Raw genomic sequence first — 25,289 nt, forward strand, 5'->3', positions numbered from 1 at the left:
TGACAGCACACAACTGGATTTTGTGCTGTGCCTGATGACTTTGAGCTATAAAATGAAATAAAGGTAAAAAAAAAATAAATCAGCAGACTCTGCCTAATTCTAATCAAACCCCCAATAAATTGTCCCACTTCGGTGTTTGAGGTGGATATGCGTGTCACTAAGAGCTAAACACAACGGTCGCAGGTCTCCCAGCAAATTCCTCACAATATGGTACTAGCTGCACTACTAATGCCAGCAAGCCCAGCCACAAGCAAACAAAAAAAAGGAAAATATAACGCTATTGTAGGCCTAAGTAAGCCGTTGGGGTTCTCCTATGGCTATTTTGTAGCCTACAATGAAAGCACACTGCTTTGCAAGATGAGTTTGAGCTATAAAATGAAATAAAGGTAAAAAAAAAAAAAATCAGCAGACTCTGCCTAATTCTAATCAAACCCCTAATAAATTGTCCCACTTCGGTGTTTGAGGTGGATATGTGTGTCACTAAGAGCTGAACACAACGGTAGCAAGTCCCCCTGCAAATTCCTCACAATATGGTACTAGCTGCACTACTAGTGCCAGCAAGCCCAGCCACAAGCAAATAAAAAAAAAAAAGTATAACGTTATTGTAGCCCTAAGAAGGACTGTTGGGTTCTTGTAGAATCACTCCTGCCTAACACTATTCTAATAGAACACCCTAACCAGCAGCAGCTCTCTCCCTAGCGGCATCCAGACACAGAATGATCCGAGCAGCGCGGGCAGGGGCTAGTCTATTCCCGGGTCACCTGATCTGGCCAGCCAACCACTGCTATCGACGTGTAAGGGTAAAACGTCATGCTGGGTGGAGTGCAGAGTCTCCTGGCTTGTGATTGGCTCTGTTTCTGGCCGCCAAAAAGCAAAACGGCGGGAGCTGCCATTTTCTCGAGCGGGCGAAGTATTCGTCCGAGCAACGAGCAGTTTCGAGTACGCTAATGCTCGAACAAGCTCGAACAAGCTCGGACGCTAATGCATCAAGCTCGGACGAGTATGTTCGCTCATCTCTAGATAACACACATAGGGCTGGGCCTGGTTATCACATGAGCCAAGCAAACACTTTTTCAAGTTGAAAATTAAAACAGTAGATTTCTGTAATATTTTCTAGTTACACTAAGCCCCACATGGTGATCGATTATCAGAAGTGTGGCTGGTCCTACTAGGGAGAGGTTTTTGAAACCCACACACACACACACACACACACAAAAAAATGGTCACTGCCATTGTTCACTTTTCCTACAGGTACAATAGCTACATGAGTATGGGTAGCTATAGGCCAAAGAGAGAGGTTGCATATGCATATTGGTGAGCTTTGTATAGCTTCATTCCCACCAAAAGTACAACAAATAGATTACAAATATTTCTTAATAACTTTGACATCATCTGTAGTTATGAGGTCCCACTAACAGGATAGGGTCAGGGGAAATAGTTTTACATGCCTTTTACATTTCTGGGCTTTAGCTATTCAGGAACATAGTCAGATCACATAACCAGTGATTTGACTAAGAAGCCAGTAACCCAAATGTGGAATGGAGAGATAGAGAATGAGGTACCCAGTCAAGTGAAGATGGTTGCCTCTATGTAACCATTTTCTGTGAAGAAATATACGTTTTTTTATAACCACTCACTAACAAGTGTGTCTCACTCTGAGGGAAGTCGCAAACTAAAGGGGTGGGAGGAAAATCCATGAACTATAAATTATTGGGCTAAGGAAATGCCCATTGTCATTCACAAGGGTTCTGAGTCTCAAGTCTCAAGTTCTTCTGACAATCCTCCTGCCTGGATAAGTGCTCTATTTCACTGGTAAGGTCTATTTGTTTTATTCCCTTTTTGAAAATGGTTTGACTGTATCCTGTGTATATTCTTTGTAATTATTTTTTTCTGGCAATTGTATATTTTTTAAGTCTGCACTGCACATAAATATTAAATATTTAAAACTTAATAAGTCACTGATTCTATCCTTAAAGAGAACCTGTCAGGCAAATTAACCCCCTAACCTAAATATATTTTCATAAACTGTCATTAGAAAGCATTGCCTCTACCCCTTCATTGTCCCTCTATATGCCTGTAAACTTAAGCAATGAGGTCCTAAAGCTGTATGCAAATGACCTGTGAAATGTCCACATATTCAAGGCTAAGAGAGTAGAATGTAGCATAAAGGCACTATCTCGTATAGGTTGACGGGGCGTTATGTACTGACCTGAGGGTGGGAGTTTGTCACACCATTTATTACCAATTTCCCCAGGCAGCCTGCCTGCCGCTTTACCACCCGACCCTGTGAGTAAAGCCGCTAAAGTCACCCAGTTCTCTTGTCCGGCTGACTAATGACTGTGCAGCCTTGCTTCTGATCACGTGGGAATTTGCAAGAGCTGGGTGACATCACCAGCTAAAGGCAGGGCCGGAAGATGAAGGAGGTGGTCTGGAATGGCTGTGGGGGGTTTGTATATGCGCCGGTAAGTAGATGAGGCAGCTATCTTGGTTACATAAGCCAGGAAACTCTCAGAAATCATATTGATAGGGCATGTAGAAATCCATCAAACACATTTCTACCTCCCCTTAATCATGGGTAAGAGGCAATCAATAATTATCAGTATTATTTCTTGTTTTATTAAACCAAAGCTTTATCCATTTCCTGTAAAACAGCATAATGATGGAATGTGCAAATGATTATTTGTCCTTTTGTAATTCGTAGCCAACAATTATCATGAAAGTAGCAGTGATTGGCGCGGGGAACAGTGGACTGATATCCATTAAATGCTGCTTGGATGAGGGACTGGAGCCAACCTGCTATGAAAGGAGTGAAGACATTGGGGGACTCTGGAGGTTCACAGTAAGTATTGTGCTATATATAAAATGTTTTGTGTCCTAATAGACTATATTTTAATGTATATGCCAGCCACTAAAATACTTTACATTCTTAGTAACTTCGGTATTACATGCAGTAAAAGTTGTGTATTTGGGGTCACTACCTCTTCACGGCCACATGATGCAGATATTACCTTACAACCATATGCAAATGTCTAAAGCCAAAGGATAAAAATGATTTCTAGTCTGTGCCTCACACTGTTAATTGTCCAGGAACTTAGGCCACCTAGCATTGTGAGCCAGGGATACATTCCCATAACACATGAAGCATGAATCTTGCTTTTTAAAAAAAAAAAAAAAAAGCAAGGCAAACAACAAATATTCAGTATGTTGAGTAATACCTACATCTAGCTTGTTCTCAAATATGTTATTCAATTACACAGTAACTAATTACAGAATCATTCATGTTAATAAAAAGCTAGATTATAATTCCTTTATTTATATATAGGGCCCACAGATTACGCAGCGCTGCACAGAGCTTGGCAAATCAGTCCCTGTCCCCAATGGGACTCACTATCTACTCAAGCTACCAGTATGTTTTTGGATTGTGGAAGGAAACCCACGCAAACACAGAGAGAACATACAAACTCTTTGCAGATGTTGACTTGAACCCAGGTCCCCAGCGCTGCAAGGCTGTAATGCTAATCACTAAGCCCGTGTGCTATAAAGCTAGAGCTCTATAACTGCCTATGACTGGGAGCCGCTGGTTTCTTTGCCTTCAAGGTGAGAAACTAAAAATAAGACATGTCTGAGCCCTTAGATTGAGATGATTGCAGCTAATGTATGGAAGCATGTAACCAGTAACAGATTATTATCCCAGTTTTGACATAAGAATCATGATGGGTGGCGTAATCGTAAGTAATTATAGGTAATTAATAGAGATGAGCGAACATGCTCGTCCGAGCTTGATGCTCGGTCGAGCATTAGGGTACTCGAAACTGCTCGTTGCTCGGACGAATACTTCGCCCGCTCGAGAAAATGGCAGCTCCCGCCGTTTTGCTTTTTGGCGGCCAGAAACAGAGCCAATCACAAGCCAGGAGACTCTGCACTCCACCCAGCATGACGTGGTACCCTTACACGTCGATAGCAGTGGTTGGCTGGCCAGATCAGGTGACCCTGGGATAGACTAGCCGCTGCCCGCGCTGCTCGGATCATTCTGTGTCTGGATGCCGCTAGGGAGAGAGCTGCTGCTGGTCAGGGAAAGCGTTAGGGTGTTCTATTAGCTTACTGTTAGGCAGGAGTGATTCTCAAAGAACCCAACAGCCCTTCTTAGGGCTACAATAACGTTCTACTTTTTTTATTTTAATTTGCATCTAGTACCATTTTGTGAGGAATTAGCAGGGGGACTTGCTACCGTTGTGTTTAGCTCTTAGTGGCACACATATCCATAGCAAAGACCGAAGTGGGAAAATTTAGTAGGGGTTGGATTTCAATTAGGCACTAACTCAGTGTCATCTCATCTGGCATAGTAGTGTGCTTTGATACTTGGCTAGAAAATAGCCATAGGAGAATACAAAGAGCTTACTTACGCATACAGTAGCGTTCTATATATTTGATTTCTGGTTGATCTGCTGGTGGCTGTACTTTCTGCAGTGCATGTACTAGCCAATTCTGAGCAATTTGTAGTGAGACTTGCGACCGCTGTGTTCTGCGCTTAGTGACGCACATATCCATAGCAAAGACCGAAGTGGGAAAATTTAGTAGGGGTTGGATTTCAATTAGGCACTAACTCAGTGTCATCTCATCTGGCATAGTAGTGTGCTTTGATACTTGGCTAGAAAATAGCCATAGGAGAATACAAAGAGCTTACTTACGCATACAGTAGCGTTCTATATATTTGATTTCTGGTTGATCTGCTGGTGGCTGTACTTTCTGCAGTGCATGTACTAGCCAATTCTGAGCAATTTGTAGTGAGACTTGCGACCGCTGTGTTCTGCGCTTAGTGACGCACATATCCATAGCAAAGACCGAAGTGGGAAAATTTAGTAGGGGTTGGATTTCAATTAGGCACTAACTCAGTGTCATCTCATCTGGCATAGTAGTGTGCTTTGATACTTGGCTAGAAAATAGCCATAGGAGAATACAAAGAGCTTACTTACGCATACAGTAGCGTTCTATATATTTGATTTCTGGTTGATCTGCTGGTGGCTGTACTTTCTGCAGTGCATGTACTAGCCAATTCTGAGCAATTTGTAGTGAGACTTGCGACCGCTGTGTTCTGACGCACATATCCATAGCAAAGACCGAAGTGGGAAAATTTAGTAGGGGTTGGATTTCAATTAGGCACTAACTCAGTGTCATCTCATCTGGCATAGTAGTGTGCTTTGATACTTGGCTAGAAAATAGCCATAGGAGAATACAAAGAGCTTACTTACGCATACAGTAGCGTTCTATATATTTGATTTCTGGTTGATCTGCTGGTGGATGTACTTTCTGCAGTGCATGTACTAGCCAATTCTGAGCAATTTGTAGTGAGACTTGCGACCGCTGTGTTCTGCGCTTAGTGACGCACATATCCATAGCATAGACCGAAGTGGGAAAATTTAGTAGGGGTTGGATTTCAATTAGGCACTAACTCAGTGTCATCTCATCTGGCATAGTAGTGTGCTTTGATACTTGGCTAGAAAATAGCCATAGCAATAGGATAGCATTGTTTGGTTTTAAAAACTCAAAAAAAAACAAAAAACACAAAAAAAAAACAAAAAACACAAAAAAAAACAAAAAAAAGTTAAAAAAAAAATAAAGTTATAACTCTCATTTTAAAAATGTTTAACCCGAGGGCTAGGGGTAGAGGACGAGGGCGGGGACGTGGGCGTCCAACTACTGCAGGGGTCAGAGGCCGTGGTCCTGGGCGGGGTGAGACACCACCCGCTGATGAGGGAGCAGGGGAACGCCGCAGAGCTACACTCCCTAGGTTCATGTCTGAAGTTACTGGGACTCGTGGTAGAGCACTGTTGAGGCCAGAACAGTGCGAACAGGTGATGTCGTGGATTGCTGACAATGCTTCGAGCAATTTGTCCACCGCCAGTCAGTCTTCCACGCAGTCCACCCATGTCACCGAAATCGCCACTCCTCCAGCTCCTGCACCTCAGCCTCCTCCCCCCCAGTCTGCCCCCTCCCAGGAAAATTTGGCATACTCTGAGGAACTGTTTTCTGGACCCTTCCCACAGTCACAAACCACTTGTCCGGTTGCTGCTGAGCTATTTTCCGATGCCCAGGTTTTCCACCAGTCACAGTCTGTGGGTGATGATGACCTTCTTGACGTAGTGGAAGTGTGTAAAGAGGTGTCCGACGATGAGGAGACACGGTTGTCAGACAGTGGGGAAGTTGTTGTCAGGGCAGGAAGTCCGAGGGGGGAGCAGACTGAGGGATCGGAGGATGATGAGGTGACAGACCCAAGCTGGGTTGAGAGGCCGGGTGAACACAGTGCTTCTGAGACGGAGGAGAGTCCTCGACCAGAACAGGTTGGAAGAGGCAGTGGTGGGGCCAGACGGAGAGGCAGGGCCAGAGCTGGTGCATCAGCGCCAAATGTGTCAACTAGTGAAGCTCCCGTGGCGAGGGCTCTTGCGGCGAGGGCTAGATCTTCAGAAGTCTGGAGGTTCTTTAAGGAAACACCGGATGACCGACGGACTGTGGTGTGCAACATTTGCCAAACCAGGCTCAGCAGGGGTTCCACCACTACTAGCTTAACTACCACCAGTATGCGCAGGCATATGAATGCTAAACACCCCACTCAGTGGCAACAAGCCCGTTCACCTCCGGCCGTGCACACCACTGCTCCTTCCCCTGTGTCAGCTGCTAGTCAGCCCCCTGCCCAGGACCCTGCCACAAAAACCCCATCGTCGCCTCCACGATCCTCCACAGCATCCACCAGCGTTCAGCTCTCCATACCCCAGACGCTGGAGCGGAAACGCAAATATAGTGCAACCCACCCGCACGCCCAAGCCCTTAATGTGCACATTTCCAGATTGCTAAGCCTGGAGATGCTGCCCTATAGGCTAGTAGAGACCGAGGCCTTTCGCAGCCTCATGGCGGCGGCCGCCCCTCGGTATTCGGTCCCCAGCCGCCACTACTTTTCCCGATGTGCCGTCCCAGCCCTGCACCAGCACGTGTCAGACAACATAATCCGTGCCCTGACCAACGCCGTTTCTGACAAGGTCCACCTGACCACGGACACGTGGACGAGTGCTGCCGGGCAGGGCCACTATATATCTCTGACGGCACATTGGGTTAACTTGGTGGAGGCTGGGACCGAGTCTGACCCTGGGGCTGCTCATATACTGCCGACGCCGAGGATTGCGGGGCCTACCTCGGTCCAGGTGTTTCAGGCCTACTATGCCTCCTCCTCCTCCCACCCCTCCTCCACTTCCTCCTCCGAACTACCATCCGTGGGCACGGCGCCATCAGTCGGTAGCTCTAGGCACAGCAGCAGTGCCGTCGCTAAGCGACAGCAGGCGGTGCTCAAACTGCTGAGCCTAGGCGACAAAAGGCACACCGCCCAAGAGCTATTACAGGGCATCACGGCGCAGACTGATCTGTGGCTGGCACCGCTGGACCTCAAGCCGGGAATGGTTGTGTGTGACAACGGCCGTAACCTGGTGGCGGCTCTGCAACTCGGCCCATGCCTGGCCCATGTGTTAAATCTGATAGTTCAGCGTTTCCTCAAGACATACCCCAATCTGTCTGATTTGCTCACGAAGGTGCGCCGCATCTGTGCGCATTTCAGGAAGTCCAGCCCAGATGCTGCCACTCTCAGGGCAGCGCAGCGCCGCCTCCAACTGCCCGCTCACCGACTGTTGTGCGACGTGCCCACGAGGTGGAATTCAACACTGACCATGTTATCCAGAGTTTACCAGCAGCGCAGAGCGATTGTAGACTGCCAGATGTCAACTTCCACCAGAACTGGTAGTCAGGTCAGTCAGCTTCCTCAAGTCTACAATGAGGAGTGGACGTGGATGTCTGATATCTGTCAGGTGCTGAGTAACTTTGAGGAGTCAACACAGATGGTCAGTGGCGATGCCGCCATCATCAGCCTCACCATCCCGCTGCTTGGCCTGTTGAAAAACTCTCTGGTCAGCATGAAGTCGGAAGCTTTGCGCTCGTCACAAGAGACAGGGGAAGAATATTCCCTTGTTGATAGCCAAAGCACCCTCAGGTCTGTTTCTCAGCGCATATCGGAGGAGGTGGAGGTGGAGGAGGATGAGGAGGAAGAGGAGGAGAATATTGGCGAGACACAAGAGGGGACCATTGTTGAGTCCTTTACTGTTCAGCGTGTATGGGCAGAAGAAGAGGAGTTGGAGGAGTTGGAGGAGGAGGAAATGGACAGTCAGGCCAGTGAGGGGAGTGAATTCTTACGCGTTGGTACTCTGGCGCATATGGCAGATTTCATGCTAGGCTGCCTATCCCGTGACCCTCGCGTTCAAAGAATTTATTCCAGCACCGATTACTGGGTGTTCACTCTCCTGGACCCACGGTACAAGCAAAATCTTTCCACTCTCATCCCTGCAGAGGAAAGGAGTGTGAGAATGCATGAATACCAGCAGGCCCTGGTGCACAAGCTGAAACAGTATTTCCCTTCTGACAGCGCTAGCGGCAGAGTGCGTAGTTCTGCGGGACAAGTAGCGAGGGAGAGTAGGCGAGCAGGCAGCTTGTCCAGCACTGGCAAGGGTACGCTTTACAAGGCTTTTGCCAGCTTTATGTCACCCCAGCAAGACACTGTCACCTGTCCCCAGTCTCGGCAGAGTAGGGCTGATCTTTACAGAAAGATGGTGAGGGAGTACGTAGCTGACCATACCATCGTCCTAAATGATCACACAGCTCCCTACAACTACTGGGTTTCAAAGCTGGACATGTGGCACGAACTGGCGCTGTACGCCTTGGAGGTTCTTGCCTGCCCTGCCGCTAGCGTCTTGTCCGAGCGGGTTTTCAGTGCAGCTGGTGGCATCATCACCGATAAGCGTACACGCCTGTCGACTGACAGCGCTGACAGGCTGACGCTTATTAAAATGAATAAAGGCTGGATTTCTCAGAATTTCCAATCTCCACCAGGTGAAGGAAGCTCAACCTGAATAATTGATCCACTCCTCCTCCTCCTCATTTTCCTCCTTCTCCTCCTCTTTGTACAGTAAAGCAGAGGAAAATGGCTATTTTTTGACAGGGCCCACTGGCTCTTGCTATAGTACTTCATGCATTTAATTTTTCTGGAGGGCCACCTACCCGGTCCTCTGTTTGAAACAATTTTTGTGAGTGCCACATACAGGCACTCAATCTATTCCATTTTACTGCAGGGCCACCTACCTGCTCCTCTGGTTTGAAACATTTTTGGGACTGCCACATACAGGCACTCAATCTATTCCATTTTACTGGAGGGCCACCTACCTGCTCCTCTGGTTTGAAAAATGTTTGGGACTGCCACATACAGGCACTCAATCTATTCCATTTTACTGCAGGGCCACCTACCTGCTCCTCTGGTTTGAAACATTTTTGGGACTGCCACATACAGGCACTCAATCTATTCCATTTTACTGGAGGGCCACCTACCTGCTCCTCTGGTTTGAAAAATGTTTGGGACTGCCACATACAGGCACTCAATCTATTCCATTTTACTGCAGGGCCACCTACCTGCTCCTCTGGTTTGAAACATTTTTGGGACTGCCACATACAGGCACTCAATCTATTCCATTTTACTGGAGGGCCACCTACCTGCTCCTCTGGTTTGAAAAATTTTTGGGACTGCCACATACAGGCACTCAATCTATTCCATTTTACTGCAGGGCCACCTACCTGCTCCTCTGGTTTGAAAAATGTTTGGGACTGCCACATACAGGCACTATCCAAATTAAATTGTCTCCATAGCAGCCTCCACACGTTGTCTCCATTGCTACCTCCAAAAGTCGTCCATATAGCTGCCTCCATACATCGTCCCTTTATCAAACGAGGTGTGTCAGGCAGAAATTTGGGTTGTTTTCATGGATTCCACATCAAAGTTGTTAACTTTGTCGCCACCCTGCTGTGTTATCCACAAAATATACTGGCAAACTTTTACCATTTAGGGATATTATTTCAGCGCTTCTTGCGCATCTGTTTACATTCCCCTCACCCGGCATATCCTAAACTTATAAGAACGCTACTACACTTGATCTTATACAAAAGGTTCTTAGAAGTGCTGTTTGGGGAGTAGCCTAGAGACAGGGGCTTGAATTGGCGAAAGCTCGCCTGGCAGCGGAGCGCCAGCTCCATGCGCATCATGCGCTTCTTGCGCATCTGTTTACATTCCCCTCACCCGCCATATCCCAAACTTATAAGAACGCTACTACACTTAACTTGGTGCAGGCTGGGACCGAGTCTGACCCTGGGGCTGGTCATATACTGCCGACGCAGAGAATTGCGGGGCCTACCTCGGTCCAGGTCTCAAAGGCCTACTATACCTCCTCCCACCCCTCCTCCACCTCCTCCTCCTCCGAATTACCATCCGTGGGCATGGCGCCATCAGTCGGTAGCTCTAGGCACAGCAGCAGTGCCGTCGCTAAGCGACAGCAGGCGGTGCTGAAACTGCTGAGCCTAGGCGATAAAAGGCACACCGCCCAAGAGCTATTACAGGGCATTCCACATCAAAGTTGTTAACTTTGTCGCCACCCTGCTGTGTAATCCACAAAATATACTTGCAAACTTTTACCATTTAGGGATATTATTTCAGCGCTTCTTGCGCATCTGTTTACATTCCCCTCACCCGCCATATCCTAAACTTATAAGAACGCTACTACACTTGATCTTATACAAAAGGTTCTTAGAAGTGCTGTTTGGGGAGTAGCCTAGAGACAGGGGCTTGGATTGGCAAAAGCTCGCCTGGCTGCAGAGCGCCAGCTCCATCCCAAGATCCAACTAACATAGTTGCAGCACCTTTAATCTACTACTAGTTCACTGCCTCCATAATAATAATAATAATAATCTTTATTTATATAGCGTCATCATATTCTGTAGCGCTTTACAAATCATAGGAAACAAATACAAATGTAATGTAACAGAGCACAACATTTGTATGGAACAACAGGAGTGAGGTCCCTGCTCGCCAGAGCTTACGGTTTATGAAGATGATGGGGTAACACGAGGTAAAAGAATATTTAATGGTCAAGCCATTCTTCTTAGGGAATAGAAAAAAATATAATAAATGGAATTGCTGTCGCTTGAACCACTCAGCCGTCATCTTATATACCAGGTCCAGGGTGAATGGGACTGCAGAGAAGTCTGGTGCCTGTTGGTTGCTGGATAACAGATGGGAGGACGACACAGGACGGGTTAGTAGAAGAGTTAAAACTTCATGCAGTTAATGAGTGTTATAGGCTTGCCTAAAGAAATGGGTTTTAAGAGCACGTTTGAAACTTTGGAGGTTAGGTATTAGTCTGATAGTCCGGAGCAGAGCATTCCATAGAATTGGTGCAGCTCTAGAGAAGTCTTGGAGACGCGAGTGGGAGGTCCGCACTAGGGTAGAGGTTAATCTAAGATCACTGGCGGATCTAAGAGCACGGGTTGGGCGATAGACTGAGATAAGAGAGGAGAGGTAGGGGGGTGCAGCATTATACAGAGCTTTATGGATGAGGGTTATTATTATTTTAAACTGTATTCGAAAGGAGACTGGCAGCCAGTGCAGCGACTGGCATGAACTGTAAGCATACATGGTCCCCTTATCAAACGAGCTGTGTCAGGCAGAATTTTGGGTTGTTTTCATGGCTTCCATGTTAACTTTGTCGCCACCCTGCTGTGTAATCCACAAAATATACTGGCAAACTTTTATCATGTACCGATATTATTTGAGCGCTTCTTGCTCACCTCCTTTGGTTCCTCTCTGACACCCATTGGTTTGAAGCCTGAGTCCAATTAGGGTATGTCGCCATGCCACTCTCTAGCCTGCTGCCGCTGCCTCTGCCTCTGCATGCCGTCCCCTATAGTGTCAGGGTCAATTATTGGATGTTTTACATGCTATCTAGCTTCATTCTGTCACTCTGTCATGGCCATGCTGTTGCCCATAATTTTGGCATAATGGTGCGATTAAGCAGCCTCAGAGGCATCCATGCATGCTGCCCCTGCTGTTTCCTGTCCATTTCCGTGGTGTTTCCATCCTTTTCTGAGGTTCCCAGGTGTTTGGCCAAGCTTCCCTGTGCAGAGCCTTGGTCCCCTTGAAAAATGCTCGAGTCTCCCATTGACTTCAATGGGGTTCGTTATTCGAGACGAGCACTCGAGCATCGGGAAAAGTTCGTCTCGAATAACGAGTACCCGAGCATTTTAGTGTTCGCTCATCTCTAGTAATTAATGTAGATTTATGTAAAATGATGTATAATCTAATAGTAAAGAGTCCGATGTTAATGTAATGGAAAGGTGAAGCAATGGGAGATTCTTTCATTTAGATTTCTTGGGATGGTCTTTAATTTCTACTTTTCTTCTGGTCTGATTCTTAAAGGGAACAGTGAGACTGTGTTCAGAGTAGAACATTACTGTTAGGTTACATGCACACTATGTTGTCTCATATGGATTCTATACAGAAGTCTCATGTTTCAATGTTATTCAATGTAGTCATGCACAAGTCCGCATCTGTGTGTCACATCCGCAATGATTTTTTTGTTTTGAAGCTGGTCGTATTCCTGTCTGTATTTGTACAGACAGGAATAGACTTTTCCATAGAAGTCTGTAGAGTTATAAAAATACTGATGCCACACAGGTGTGATACATGTGACACAAAATCAAGTGACTGGAACTAGCCAATGACAGCCTTCCATATTATATAGGACTGTAAATACATTATAAATAAGGACAACACGACACATATGGAGCACAATTATGGGTAGTCAGAAAACTATATGCTGTGTGCATGTAGTCTAAGGGATTATTCACATGACCGTAATGGGGGGGGGGGGGGGGGCTTGTTCTGGCCACACAATTTGCGCCCAGATCACAGCCCCTATTGACTCCTATGGCGCTCGGTCACGGTGCGGTGAACACACAGGGGGAGATTTATCATCAAGTTTCTGAGGTAAAACTGTTCTAGTTGCCCATGGAAACCAATCAGAGCTCAGCTTTAATTGTATAAAAAGCTGGAGAAAGATGAAAGCTGAGAGCTGATTGGTTGACATGGGCAACCAGAACAGTTCTGCTGTAAGAGACTGATGATAAATCTCCCCCTGTACAGTGTCTTACCCCTCTGTGACCAAGTTAAAATATAGGACATGTTGTATATCTGGGTGGTTTGCATAGCATCCGTCGCTTTTTTTTCCTTTATACACCCTTGTACATTTTCACTGCAGGGAAATCGAAAGTCTAACACCAGAGGAGGAGAGGAGGTGGTCTCCGTGGTCATAGCAATTGACTTACTGGAGTTTAGTGGGTTAGTAGAGATACTATGGAAATCACTGAAGAGTATGTGACTGTTCAAGTTCAGGGCCGGCACCATGGCAGCGAATCTCAAAAACAGGCAAAGTATCATGGCTGTCAGAAAAAAAGCCAGAGTTGTACACAAAGGGGAAGTTGATCATTAGAATTGTCTAGGAATGCACCGATCTCTGGGCAATGGGTGAATATCAAGGTAGCTGAAGGATAAATATACCATTCAATAGGACTATGCTGGGCTACATAGCCCCAGGTGAGTGCTGAAAGACTAGTAGCAGTAACACACCTGTTGATGCACATTATGGCCCTTTAAGAAATTCATGAGAGATAGTGGGGCACATTTACTAAGGGCAGTGCGCCAGTTTTCTGCCATACTTTTCATTGCAAACTGCTTACACATGTACTTAAGAAGTGTCTGCACCACATTTGTGTTGCACTCAACCAATTTGTGTTGCGACTGCACTAGTCATCATGCAACACAAATTTCTCCACTGAAGGGGAGTTCCTGTCGTCAGAAGGACCGTGTGCCAGATATAACATGCAAAGTCTGACAGAAGTGTGTTGCACGCCCCATGTTAAAGGTGCCCCCAAAACAATAGTGCTGCACTCTGTCAGATCTGTAAATCTGGCGCCCTCTGCACACTACACAGGCAAATTGCACACAGTGAAGTTTGCACTGTTCTTAGTAAATGTGCCACAATGTCCATATTCAATGGAAGTTGGACTACAGACACAGAGGAGATAATGCCAATAAAAGACAGGGGCTAATAGGGATTTTGCAAAGTCAGATAGTAAGTTGTAAGTAACTTTGCAGTGGGGAAACAGCCAGGAATGAAACCATTGCCAGAATAATATTTACTCTGTTCTGTTATATGCAATGCCTAAATTGCAAATAAAATGAAATATCGCCCTACAAAACTCAATATAGTATATTATTGTTTACAGTAAATTAAAAGGAAATGATGCAACCTCTCTTCTTATTCAATGACCTCTTCTATATTAACTATTCTTTGAAACCATCTATACTTTATATGGTACTAACCAATACCAAAATGACACAGCTAGGATCCTCAGTTCATCAGACATTCAGTTTATAAATACACTGCAACAAGTAGGTGTGGCTTACTGGTCGGCCGAATCAGTCAGCTGCTGGGGGAAGGCAGTGTCCAGACACAATTTTACAGGTTCTCTGTATATTCTAGTGTGCTTTTGCTTGTACTTTTAACCATTCTATTGCCTTTTGATTTTGTACCTTTGCTGCCATCTAGATTTGGTTTGCCTAATCTCTCTATTGTCTGTCTGTTTCTCTTGTTTATTTTCTTACTGTTCTGTGGGCAAACCCAGGGAAGGAATCATTGCCCAGTTGACACCTGCGATTTATTGAGGTCTGGCAAGAGGACAGGGACAGAGGTTAAGGGACACACAGGGTGCAAATAAGGACATAGTCCATAATTCCATATCTTTACTACACAGATTCCAGTTCTGGCCCATGAACAACCAAATAATAATGCCACCATACTGTTAATAAATAAAACCACCATAAAACCAATATTCCAAACAATAGCGCTACAGTGTCCAAATGATCCACAGCATTACCACAACATAAACGCATAAAATACCAACATACAGACAATGAACAAAAGATCCTATACAAAGGCCAGTATTACTAATAATTTCCCAAATATAACCTCTATTTATGGATATTTACAGCCATACTGTTATTAGAAAAAACACTGCCATGCAGGGTCAATATTACTATCACATGACTATGACTATTGCGTAATGACTGAATAATACTGCCATTCTGAATAAAATCCTATACCCACAGACCAGTATTCATCACAAAATAGTGACCATAGTATTAATAGATACCAGTCCTGCACAGAGACTGCAGTGTAATCCAGTGATGTACAGTTGGCGTATCTGATGTTGTCTCTTCAGTCTGATCTTCCAGGCAACTTCTTCCAGCCACGACTCATCTTTGCAGATTCAGTATATAAGGAGGACTTCCCCCTCCCACTGTGTGCTAAAACCTCCTCTGTGGTAGTGAGAATTCATCAGGCAGATAGAGGGGGAAATATTGGGAGACCATGGGGGAGACAGTCTAACACCTTGTGATGCTACAGCACAGAAGGTAGCCAGCAGGGTATCTTTAAAATCTTTACCTATACAGGAAATTAGTTTCTGCATTTATAGTACCGACCACTACAAAAAATAAAAATAAGAAACAAAACTGGGGCAATATGCTAGAGCATATGGAATGTTAAAGAGGACCTGTCACCCAAAATAATCCTTCTAGGAGCACCTACTAAAGTAAGCATCTCCTTAGCCCTATCCCAGCAATAGCAATGTTAAAGCGCTAAGCCTTATTGGAACATACTGATAAACTAGGAAACACTGCAGTACATAGCTGTCCGGATTATTCATGAGGGGCGGTCTGAGATGGCGGTGGCTGCTGCATGGAGCCTGGAGAGTCACTGCCGAACCGCCCCCTCATGAATACAGACTGCTATCTACTGCAGTGTTTCCTTAGCTTTCCAGTGTTTCCAGATTTAAAACTGCTATTACTTGGGTAGGGCTAGGGAGCTGCTTACCTTGGTAAGTGCTCCTAAAGGGATTATTTCGGGTGACAGGTCCTCTTTAATATTAAAGTCGGTCCTGAATATGAATTATGGCTTTATGATAAAATTATAGTAACATCATCAATTGTGCATATTTCTTTCCAGCCAGAGGTGGAGAGCGGTCGGGCCAGCATCTATGAGTCTGTGGTCACTAACACCAGTAAAGAAATGATGTGTTACAGTGATTTTCCCTTCCCAGAAAACTTCCCAAACTTTCTTCACAATTCCAAAATGCTGGAGTATTACAAGAAATTCGTTGAGAAATTTGATCTATTGAAATACATCCAGTTTCAGGTAAAAAGTAGCAAATGTTTTATTGATTGCGGTTTAAGGAGAAAAAGCCTGACAATTGTGCAAATTACAACTTTGTGGCCTACATTTATTATTGTGAGGCAAACTGCACTAAATGCAGTTTACCTCACTATTGGGCAGAGTGTGCTCCATTCATAAAGACTCACATTCGGGCACCCAAATTTCATGGACTGGGTGCACCAGTTTTTTTCTGGTGCACTTAGTTTAAAGGGCGTGTGCCACCATTATGTTGGACTTCCAACATAAATGTGGTGCATAGTGCGAATAAACACCGGAACACCCGTTTAGGTGCACAGTATTGTGTTACGGCATGCATAGTGTTACATAGCAAATAAATATGAGAATACTTTTGACAGCTTGTTTATTTTTTTATTTATTTTTTTCTGTTTTCTTCTATTAGACAATTGTGCGCAGTGTGAAGAAACATCCCCGTTTTTCAAGCACAGGACAATGGGAAGTTACTACAGAGAAAAATGGCAAGCAAGACACTACCATATTTGATGCCGTTCTGGTTTGCAGTGGCCATCATTCAGATCCATATTATCCACTGGAGGATTTTCCAGGTGAACATTTAAAGTTGGGCATCACCCAGGCCATATGTAGTAGTGATGCTGCCCTAGGAACTCTTAGTGCTTGCGTCCCTTAATGGAGCCATCAATCCAACGCCTCTGCCCATAACCCCAAGCATGTTACTAGAAGAGATCAGCGCAGGACCAAGGAACATCCAATGATCCACTGCTGGTATTAGATTAAACAAATGTTTCAAGCTGCATTCCCACAATGCGTTTGCCTTATGTTTTTAAATTAATTGGGCAAAATGCTTTATTACACGTAAATACATTTTTCTGTAAACGTAGACGCACCATGTGGTTTGCATTGTGCATATGTGATTGGGAGAAACTCCTCCCCACTGTGCATGAATTGTGTGCCTATATGTAATTCAAACGCATCATGTCAACGTAACCACCGGGAATCTAAGTGTGCCCCAGTAGCCAGGCACCTGATGTATTGTTTACATGAAAGACACCGGGATTGGTTAAAAATCGCATGCATTTCACTGGAAACGCTTATGTGATGAGTCCCATCCCCCGAGGCGCTGGTGTTGCGTTATGAAATGCAGTGCTGGCGGCACATGTGATAGCAACCAAAAGCCTACTGCCTATTGGAATTAAGAGAGTAAATAGCAGTCAGATGCTGTTAATCAAATACTCTTGGTGAAAAGATCATAAGCAAGTGTGACCACCTGTATGAAATCAGAAGTTGTAGCATTTTTGGTTTAAAGCTTTAAGGCATATGTTTACACAATGTCGAGAGAGGCTATCAGCCAAAATCTAACAATAGCAATTATATCAGCCCATGAATTGTGGAAGCTCCTAGTCACTACCAGAGTTTAGTTTTTTTTTTAGAATTTTAATTGGAGTCTGCTTTTACAAGAATGGAGAAGGACTTTCAGCTCTGTTTTCTGTTATTACTATGGGACAGTGAGGGTACAGGTAATATCAGGGTACAGGTAATATCAGGGTACAGGTAATATCAGGGTACAGGTAATATATCTGTCCATTAGAACCCTATCCACAGTCAGAGAAGAGGAGCTGGAGCAAAGGTAATGGAGTGTTATGAAAATCTTCTACATGTCGAAAAGATTAGCAGAACACATCCCCCCTCCCAGTAGATAACGTTCCACATGTGTAAGGTTGTAAAAAGTTCTCTTTAACACATACCTGAGTGCTCCAGGCCAGCAAACTGTAAAACTTCTTCTATTCTTCCCTCTTATTTTCTATGAAAATAATAATAATTTACATACCGTATATACTCAAGTATAAGCTGAGTTTTTCAGCTGGCAGGGGCTGGCAGGCTATGTACTACAGGAGTTGAAAGGCTATATGCTACAGGGGGCTTGCAGGCTATATACTACAGGGGCTGGCAGGCTATATACTACATGACTGGCAGGCCCTAGAGGCTCACAGAAAAGTTAAACAGTCAAAGTTAAAAAGTTATACTAATCCCATTAAAGTTACCTAAAATACTTTACCCTTTTAAAGTTGCTAAAACTTTTCAAATACCATATTTTTTATCATTCAAAGAAAAGCTTTATTCAAAGATACAGACAGAGTTTACAAGTTTGGTAATGTAATATAAGCGACAAGAATTCCGGTAGGGCATGGATCTTATCTATCAAGTATAAAGACAATAATGCAGTATATGTAAAAAGTCCTAACGAATACTTACAGTATGATCTTAGTAATGCCAATAAGAATCTTGTTTATACCTATTAATCAACAATATGGAGAGAAGGTGGGGAGACAAGGAGGGACAGAAAGTGCTGCTATAATGTAATACCCTTGATGTTATATAATAATGCAATAGTGTAGTGGTACACTCACCTGATGGAGTTGTGCATGAAGGGCCTTCCTTGTGTCGCGTTCCACTGCTTTCTCCCCCGTGGTGGATGTGCAGTTAGCACAATAAGCAGGGAGCGCTTAACCATATAGATGAGAAGTGGAAGGAATGAAGCAGGGGGAATAATCATGTCTGATCTTTGTAAGGTCAGAAATAAGCTCGATGACCCTCTGCCAGAAGGTTCAGATTTGGGGACAGCTCTATGATATGTGGGTCATGGTGCCCCCGAGGCCCCGCAGTGCCAGCAAGTGTTAGGAGTGCTGGGTCAATACTTTATAGTTTGTCTATTGGACTTTGCCAAATGCCATATTTTTAGCAAACAATTTGTTATTTAATAAATACTTATTACTTTTATTACCTTCTAGGCATAAATACATTTAAAGGTGAACACTTTCATAGTCGGGAATACAAAAATTCTAAAGCATTCAATGGAAAGCGAGTTGTGGTTGTTGGTATGGGGAATTCAGGAGCTGATATCGCAGTAGAGCTAAGCCGCACTGCAGCACAGGTACATGTACAAGGATAGTGAATACTACAAGTTATAATGTATGTTTATAAAGTACTATACTATAAAAAAATATGAAATATAAGTGATGTTAAAAAAAAGAATAAAATGCAGGTGAATGATCAGAAACAAATGCAATTCAATGCTTGCTCAAACCTGTCACCAGGGACCTCTTTTTCACTAAAGACAGGTTGTAGAAGTGCAAGCATTTGCTTTACAATATAATTGTGTGTTTTAACTTAACTTGCACCCTGACAGAATCCTCTGTGTAGTACCAGGGGTTGGGCTTTGGTTTGGATGCAATTAAAAAAACAAACCAAATGTTGTTCCATCCTCCATGTAGTCATGTATAGTGATGAATCCGCAATGTTCTGACCCGTGACTGTTATGGTCCCCCGGACATGGGCTTTATTCAGAAGTTAGGGTTGCAGCTCTTTATTTAACACCTGTGAGCAGTGCTAACTCTTTAAACCATGCAGTAGCCATTTAAATGCAGATGGCCAGTGCAAGTTATTTAACAAGGGTTCGGTCCCCGAACCTGATCCCGAACATTATTTTAAGGTCATCTGAGCTTGACAGAACTTCAATGTGTCTAGAGATGAGCGAACATGCTCGTCCGAGCTTGATGCTCGGTCGAGCATTAGGGTACTCGAAACTGCTCGTTGCTCGGACGAATACTTCGCCCGCTCGAGAAAATGGCAGCTCCCGCCGTTTTGCTTTTTGGCGGCCAGAAACAGAGCCAATCACAAGCCAGGAGACTCTGCACTCCACCCAGCATGACGTGGTACCCTTACACGTCGATAGCAGTGGTTGGCTGGCCAGATCAGGTGACCCTGGGATAGACTAGCCGCTGCCCGCGCTGCTCGGATCATTCTGTGTCTGGATGCCGCTAGGGAGAGAGCTGCTGCTGGTCAGGGAAAGCGTTAGGGTGTTCTATTAGCTTACTGTTAGGCAGGAGTGATTCTCAAAGAACCCAACAGCCCTTCTTAGGGCTACAATAACGTTCTACTTTTTTTATTTTAATTTGCATCTAGTACCATTTTGTGAGGAATTAGCAGGGGGACTTGCTACCGTTGTGTTTAGCTCTTAGTGGCACACATATCCATAGCAAAGACCGAAGTGGGAAAATTTAGTAGGGGTTGGATTTCAATTAGGCACTAACTCAGTGTCATCTCATCTGGCATAGTAGTGTGCTTTGATACTTGGCTAGAAAATAGCCATAGGAGAATACAAAGAGCTTACTTACGCATACAGTAGCGTTCTATATATTTGATTTCTGGTTGATCTGCTGGTGGCTGTACTTTCTGCAGTGCATGTACTAGCCAATTCTGAGCAATTTGTAGTGAGACTTGCGACCGCTGTGTTCTGCGCTTAGTGACGCACATATCCATAGCAAAGACCGAAGTGGGAAAATTTAGTAGGGGTTGGATTTCAATTAGGCACTAACTCAGTGTAATCTCATCTGGCATAGTAGTGTGCTTTGATACTTGGCTAGAAAATAGCCATAGGAGAATACAAAGAGCTTACTTACGCATACAGTAGCGTTCTATATATTTGATTTCTGGTTGATCTGCTGGTGGCTGTACTTTCTGCAGTGCATGTACTAGCCAATTCTGAGCAATTTGTAGTGAGACTTGCGACCGCTGTGTTCTGCGCTTAGTGACGCACATATCCATAGCAAAGACCGAAGTGGGAAAATTTAGTAGGGGTTGGATTTCAATTAGGCACTAACTCAGTGTCATCTCATCTGGCATAGTAGTGTGCTTTGATACTTGGCTAGAAAATAGCCATAGGAGAATACAAAGAGCTTACTTACGCATACAGTAGCGTTCTATATATTTGATTTCTGGTTGATCTGCTGGTGGCTGTACTTTCTGCAGTGCATGTACTAGCCAATTCTGAGCAATTTGTAGTGAGACTTGCGACCGCTGTGTTCTGCGCTTAGTGACGCACATATCCATAGCAAAGACCGAAGTGGGAAAATTTAGTAGGGGTTGGATTTCAATTAGGCACTAACTCAGTGTCATCTCATCTGGCATAGTAGTGTGCTTTGATACTTGGCTAGAAAATAGCCATAGGAGAATACAAAGAGCTTACTTACGCATACAGTAGCGTTCTATATATTTGATTTCTGGTTGATCTGCTGGTGGCTGTACTTTCTGCAGTGCATGTACTAGCCAATTCTGAGCAATTTGTAGTGAGACTTGCGACCGCTGTGTTCTGCGCTTAGTGACGCACATATCCATAGCAAAGACCGAAGTGGGAAAATTTAGTAGGGGTTGGATTTCAATTAGGCACTAACTCAGTGTCATCTCATCTGGCATAGTAGTGTGCTTTGATACTTGGCTAGAAAATAGCCATAGGAGAATACAAAGAGCTTACTTACGCATACAGTAGCGTTCTATATATTTGATTTCTGGTTGATCTGCTGGTGGCTGTACTTTCTGCAGTGCATGTACTAGCCAATTCTGAGCAATTTGTAGTGAGACTTGCGACCGCTGTGTTCTGCGCTTAGTGACGCACATATCCATAGCAAAGACCGAAGTGGGAAAATTTAGTAGGGGTTGGATTTCAATTAGGCACTAACTCAGTGTCATCTCATCTGGCATAGTAGTGTGCTTTGATACTTGGCTAGAAAATAGCCATAGGAGAATACAAAGAGCTTACTTACGCATACAGTAGCGTTCTATATATTTGATTTCTGGTTGATCTGCTGGTGGCTGTACTTTCTGCAGTGCATGTACTAGCCAATTCTGAGCAATTTGTAGTGAGACTTGCGACCGCTGTGTTCTGCGCTTAGTGACGCACATATCCATAGCAAAGACCGAAGTGGGAAAATTTAGTAGGGGTTGGATTTCAATTAGGCACTAACTCAGTGTCATCTCATCTGGCATAGTAGTGTGCTTTGATACTTGGCTAGAAAATAGCCATAGGAGAATACAAAGAGCTTACTTACGCATACAGTAGCGTTCTATATATTTGATTTCTGGTTGATCTGCTGGTGGCTGTACTTTCTGCAGTGCATGTACTAGCCAATTCTGAGCAATTTGTAGTGAGACTTGCGACCGCTGTGTTCTGCGCTTAGTGACGCACATATCCATAGCAAAGACCGAAGTGGGAAAATTTAGTAGGGGTTGGATTTCAATTAGGCACTAACTCAGTGTCATCTCATCTGGCATAGTAGTGTGCTTTGATACTTGGCTAGAAAATAGCCATAGGAGAATACAAAGAGCTTACTTACGCCTACAGTAGCGTTCTATATATTTGATTTCTGGTTGATCTGCTGGTGGCTGTACTTTCTGCAGTGCATGTACTAGCCAATTCTGAGCAATTTGTAGTGAGACTTGCGACCGCTGTGTTCTGCGCTTAGTGACGCACATATCCATAGCATAGACCGAAGTGGGAAAATTTAGTAGGGGTTGGATTTCAATTAGGCACTAACTCAGTGTCATCTCATCTGGCATAGTAGTGTGCTTTGATACTTGGCTAGAAAATAGCCATAGCAATAGGATAGCATTGTTTGGTTTTAAAAACTCAAAAAAAAACAAAAAACACAAAAAAAAACAAAAAACACAAAAAAAAACAAAAAAAAGTTAAAAAAAAAATAAAGTTATAACTCTCATTTTAAAAATGTTTAACCCGAGGGCTAGGGGTAGAGGACGAGGGCGGGGACGTGGGCGTCCAACTACTGCAGGGGTCAGAGGCCGTGGTCCTGGGCGGGGTGAGACACCACCCGCTGATGAGGGAGCAGGGGAACGCCGCAGAGCTACACTCCCTAGGTTCATGTCTGAAGTTACTGGGACTCGTGGTAGAGCACTGTTGAGGCCAGAACAGTGCGAACAGGTGATGTCGTGGATTGCTGACAATGCTTCGAGCAATTTGTCCACCGCCAGTCAGTCTTCCACGCAGTCCACCCATGTCACCGAAATCGCCACTCCTCCAGCTCCTGCACCTCAGCCTCCTCCCCCCCAGTCTGCCCCCTCCCAGGAAAATTTGGCATACTCTGAGGAACTGTTTTCTGGACCCTTCCCACAGTCACAAACCACTTGTCCGGTTGCTGCTGAGCTATTTTCCGATGCCCAGGTTTTCCACCAGTCACAGTCTGTGGGTGATGATGACCTTCTTGACGTAGTGGAAGTGTGTAAAGAGGTGTCCGACGATGAGGAGACACGGTTGTCAGACAGTGGGGAAGTTGTTGTCAGGGCAGGAAGTCCGAGGGGGGAGCAGACTGAGGGATCGGAGGATGATGAGGTGACAGACCCAAGCTGGGTTGAGAGGCCGGGTGAACACAGTGCTTCTGAGACGGAGGAGAGTCCTCGACCAGAACAGGTTGGAAGAGGCAGTGGTGGGGCCAGACGGAGAGGCAGGGCCAGAGCTGGTGCATCAGCGCCAAATGTGTCAACTAGTGAAGCTCCCGTGGCGAGGGCTCTTGCGGCGAGGGCTAGATCTTCAGAAGTCTGGAGGTTCTTTAAGGAAACACCGGATGACCGACGGACTGTGGTGTGCAACATTTGCCAAACCAGGCTCAGCAGGGGTTCCACCACTACTAGCTTAACTACCACCAGTATGCGCAGGCATATGAATGCTAAACACCCCACTCAGTGGCAACAAGCCCGTTCACCTCCGGCCGTGCACACCACTGCTCCTTCCCCTGTGTCAGCTGCTAGTCAGCCCCCTGCCCAGGACCCTGCCACAAAAACCCCATCGTCGCCTCCACGATCCTCCACAGCATCCACCAGCGTTCAGCTCTCCATACCCCAGACGCTGGAGCGGAAACGCAAATATAGTGCAACCCACCCGCACGCCCAAGCCCTTAATGTGCACATCTCCAGATTGCTAAGCCTGGAGATGCTGCCCTATAGGCTAGTAGAGACCGAGGCCTTTCGCAGCCTCATGGCGGCGGCCGCCCCTCGGTATTCGGTCCCCAGCCGCCACTACTTTTCCCGATGTGCCGTCCCAGCCCTGCACCAGCACGTGTCAGACAACATAATCCATGCCCTGACCAACGCCGTTTCTGACAAGGTCCACCTGACCACGGACACGTGGACGAGTGCTGCCGGGCAGGGCCACTATATATCTCTGACGGCACATTGGGTTAACTTGGTGGAGGCTGGGACCGAGTCTGACCCTGGGGCTGCTCATATACTGCCGACGCCGAGGATTGCGGGGCCTACCTCGGTCCAGGTGTTTCAGGCCTACTATGCCTCCTCCTCCTCCCACCCCTCCTCCACCTCCTCCTCCGAACTACCATCCGTGGGCACGGCGCCATCAGTCGGTAGCTCTAGGCACAGCAGCAGTGCCGTCGCTAAGCGACAGCAGGCGGTGCTCAAACTGCTGAGCCTAGGCGACAAAAGGCACACCGCCCAAGAGCTATTACAGGGCATCACGGCGCAGACTGATCTGTGGCTGGCACCGCTGAACCTCAAGCCGGGAATGGTTGTGTGTGACAACGGCCGTAACCTGGTGGCGGCTCTGCAACTCGGCAGACTGACACATGTGCCATGCCTGGCCCATGTGTTAAATCTGATAGTTCAGCGTTTCCTCAAGACATACCCCAATCTGTCTGATTTGCTCACGAAGGTGCGCCGCATCTGTGCGCATTTCAGGAAGTCCAGCCCAGATGCTGCCACTCTCAGGGCAGCGCAGCGCCGCCTCCAACTGCCCGCTCACCGACTGTTGTGCGACGTGCCCACGAGGTGGAATTCAACACTGACCATGTTATCCAGAGTTTACCAGCAGCGCAGAGCGATTGTAGACTGCCAGATGTCAACTTCCACCAGAACTGGTAGTCAGGTCAGTCAGCTTCCTCAAGTCTACAATGAGGAGTGGACGTGGATGTCTGATATCTGTCAGGTGCTGAGTAACTTTGAGGAGTCAACACAGATGGTCAGTGGCGATGCCGCCATCATCAGCCTCACCATCCCGCTGCTTGGCCTGTTGAAAAACTCTCTGGTCAGCATGAAGTCGGAAGCTTTGCGCTCGTCACAAGAGACAGGGGAAGAATATTCCCTTGTTGATAGCCAAAGCACCCTCAGGTCTGTTTCTCAGCGCATATCGGAGGAGGTGGAGGTGGAGGAGGATGAGGAGGAAGAGGAGGAGAATGTTGGCGAGACACAAGAGGGGACCATTGTTGAGTCCTTTACTGTTCAGCGTGTATGGGCAGAAGAAGAGGAGTTGGAGGAGTTGGAGGAGGAGGAAAT

The 25,289-nt window shown here is 45.6% G+C and overlaps 1 protein-coding gene across 6 annotated transcripts in view; it reads left to right on the plus strand.

Annotated features, from left to right (window-relative positions):
• The window catches only part of LOC140103728 (dimethylaniline monooxygenase [N-oxide-forming] 2-like), a 53,622-nt gene that overhangs the window by 18,397 nt on the left and 9,936 nt on the right, over nt 1-25,289 (plus strand). For 3 of the 6 annotated variants that reach the window (XM_072126944.1, XM_072126945.1, XM_072126943.1), the window contains 4 exons: nt 2,702-2,839; nt 15,978-16,166; nt 16,585-16,747; nt 18,950-19,092. In XM_072126944.1, the coding sequence (XP_071983045.1) occupies nt 2,714-2,839; nt 15,978-16,166; nt 16,585-16,747; nt 18,950-19,092 (621 nt within the window). In that variant the 5' untranslated portion in view covers nt 2,702-2,713. Of the gene's footprint in view, nt 1-1,385; nt 1,813-2,701; nt 2,840-3,582; nt 3,598-13,169; nt 13,250-15,977; nt 16,167-16,584; nt 16,748-18,949; nt 19,093-25,289 lie in introns of those variants that run through there. The other 3 variants (XM_072126946.1, XM_072126947.1, XM_072126948.1) reach the window with 3 other exon arrangements.

The sequence above is a fragment of the Engystomops pustulosus genome, chromosome 10 (genome assembly GCF_040894005.1).
Source record: "Engystomops pustulosus chromosome 10, aEngPut4.maternal, whole genome shotgun sequence".
NCBI classification, from domain to species: Eukaryota; Metazoa; Chordata; class Amphibia; order Anura; family Leptodactylidae; genus Engystomops; species Engystomops pustulosus.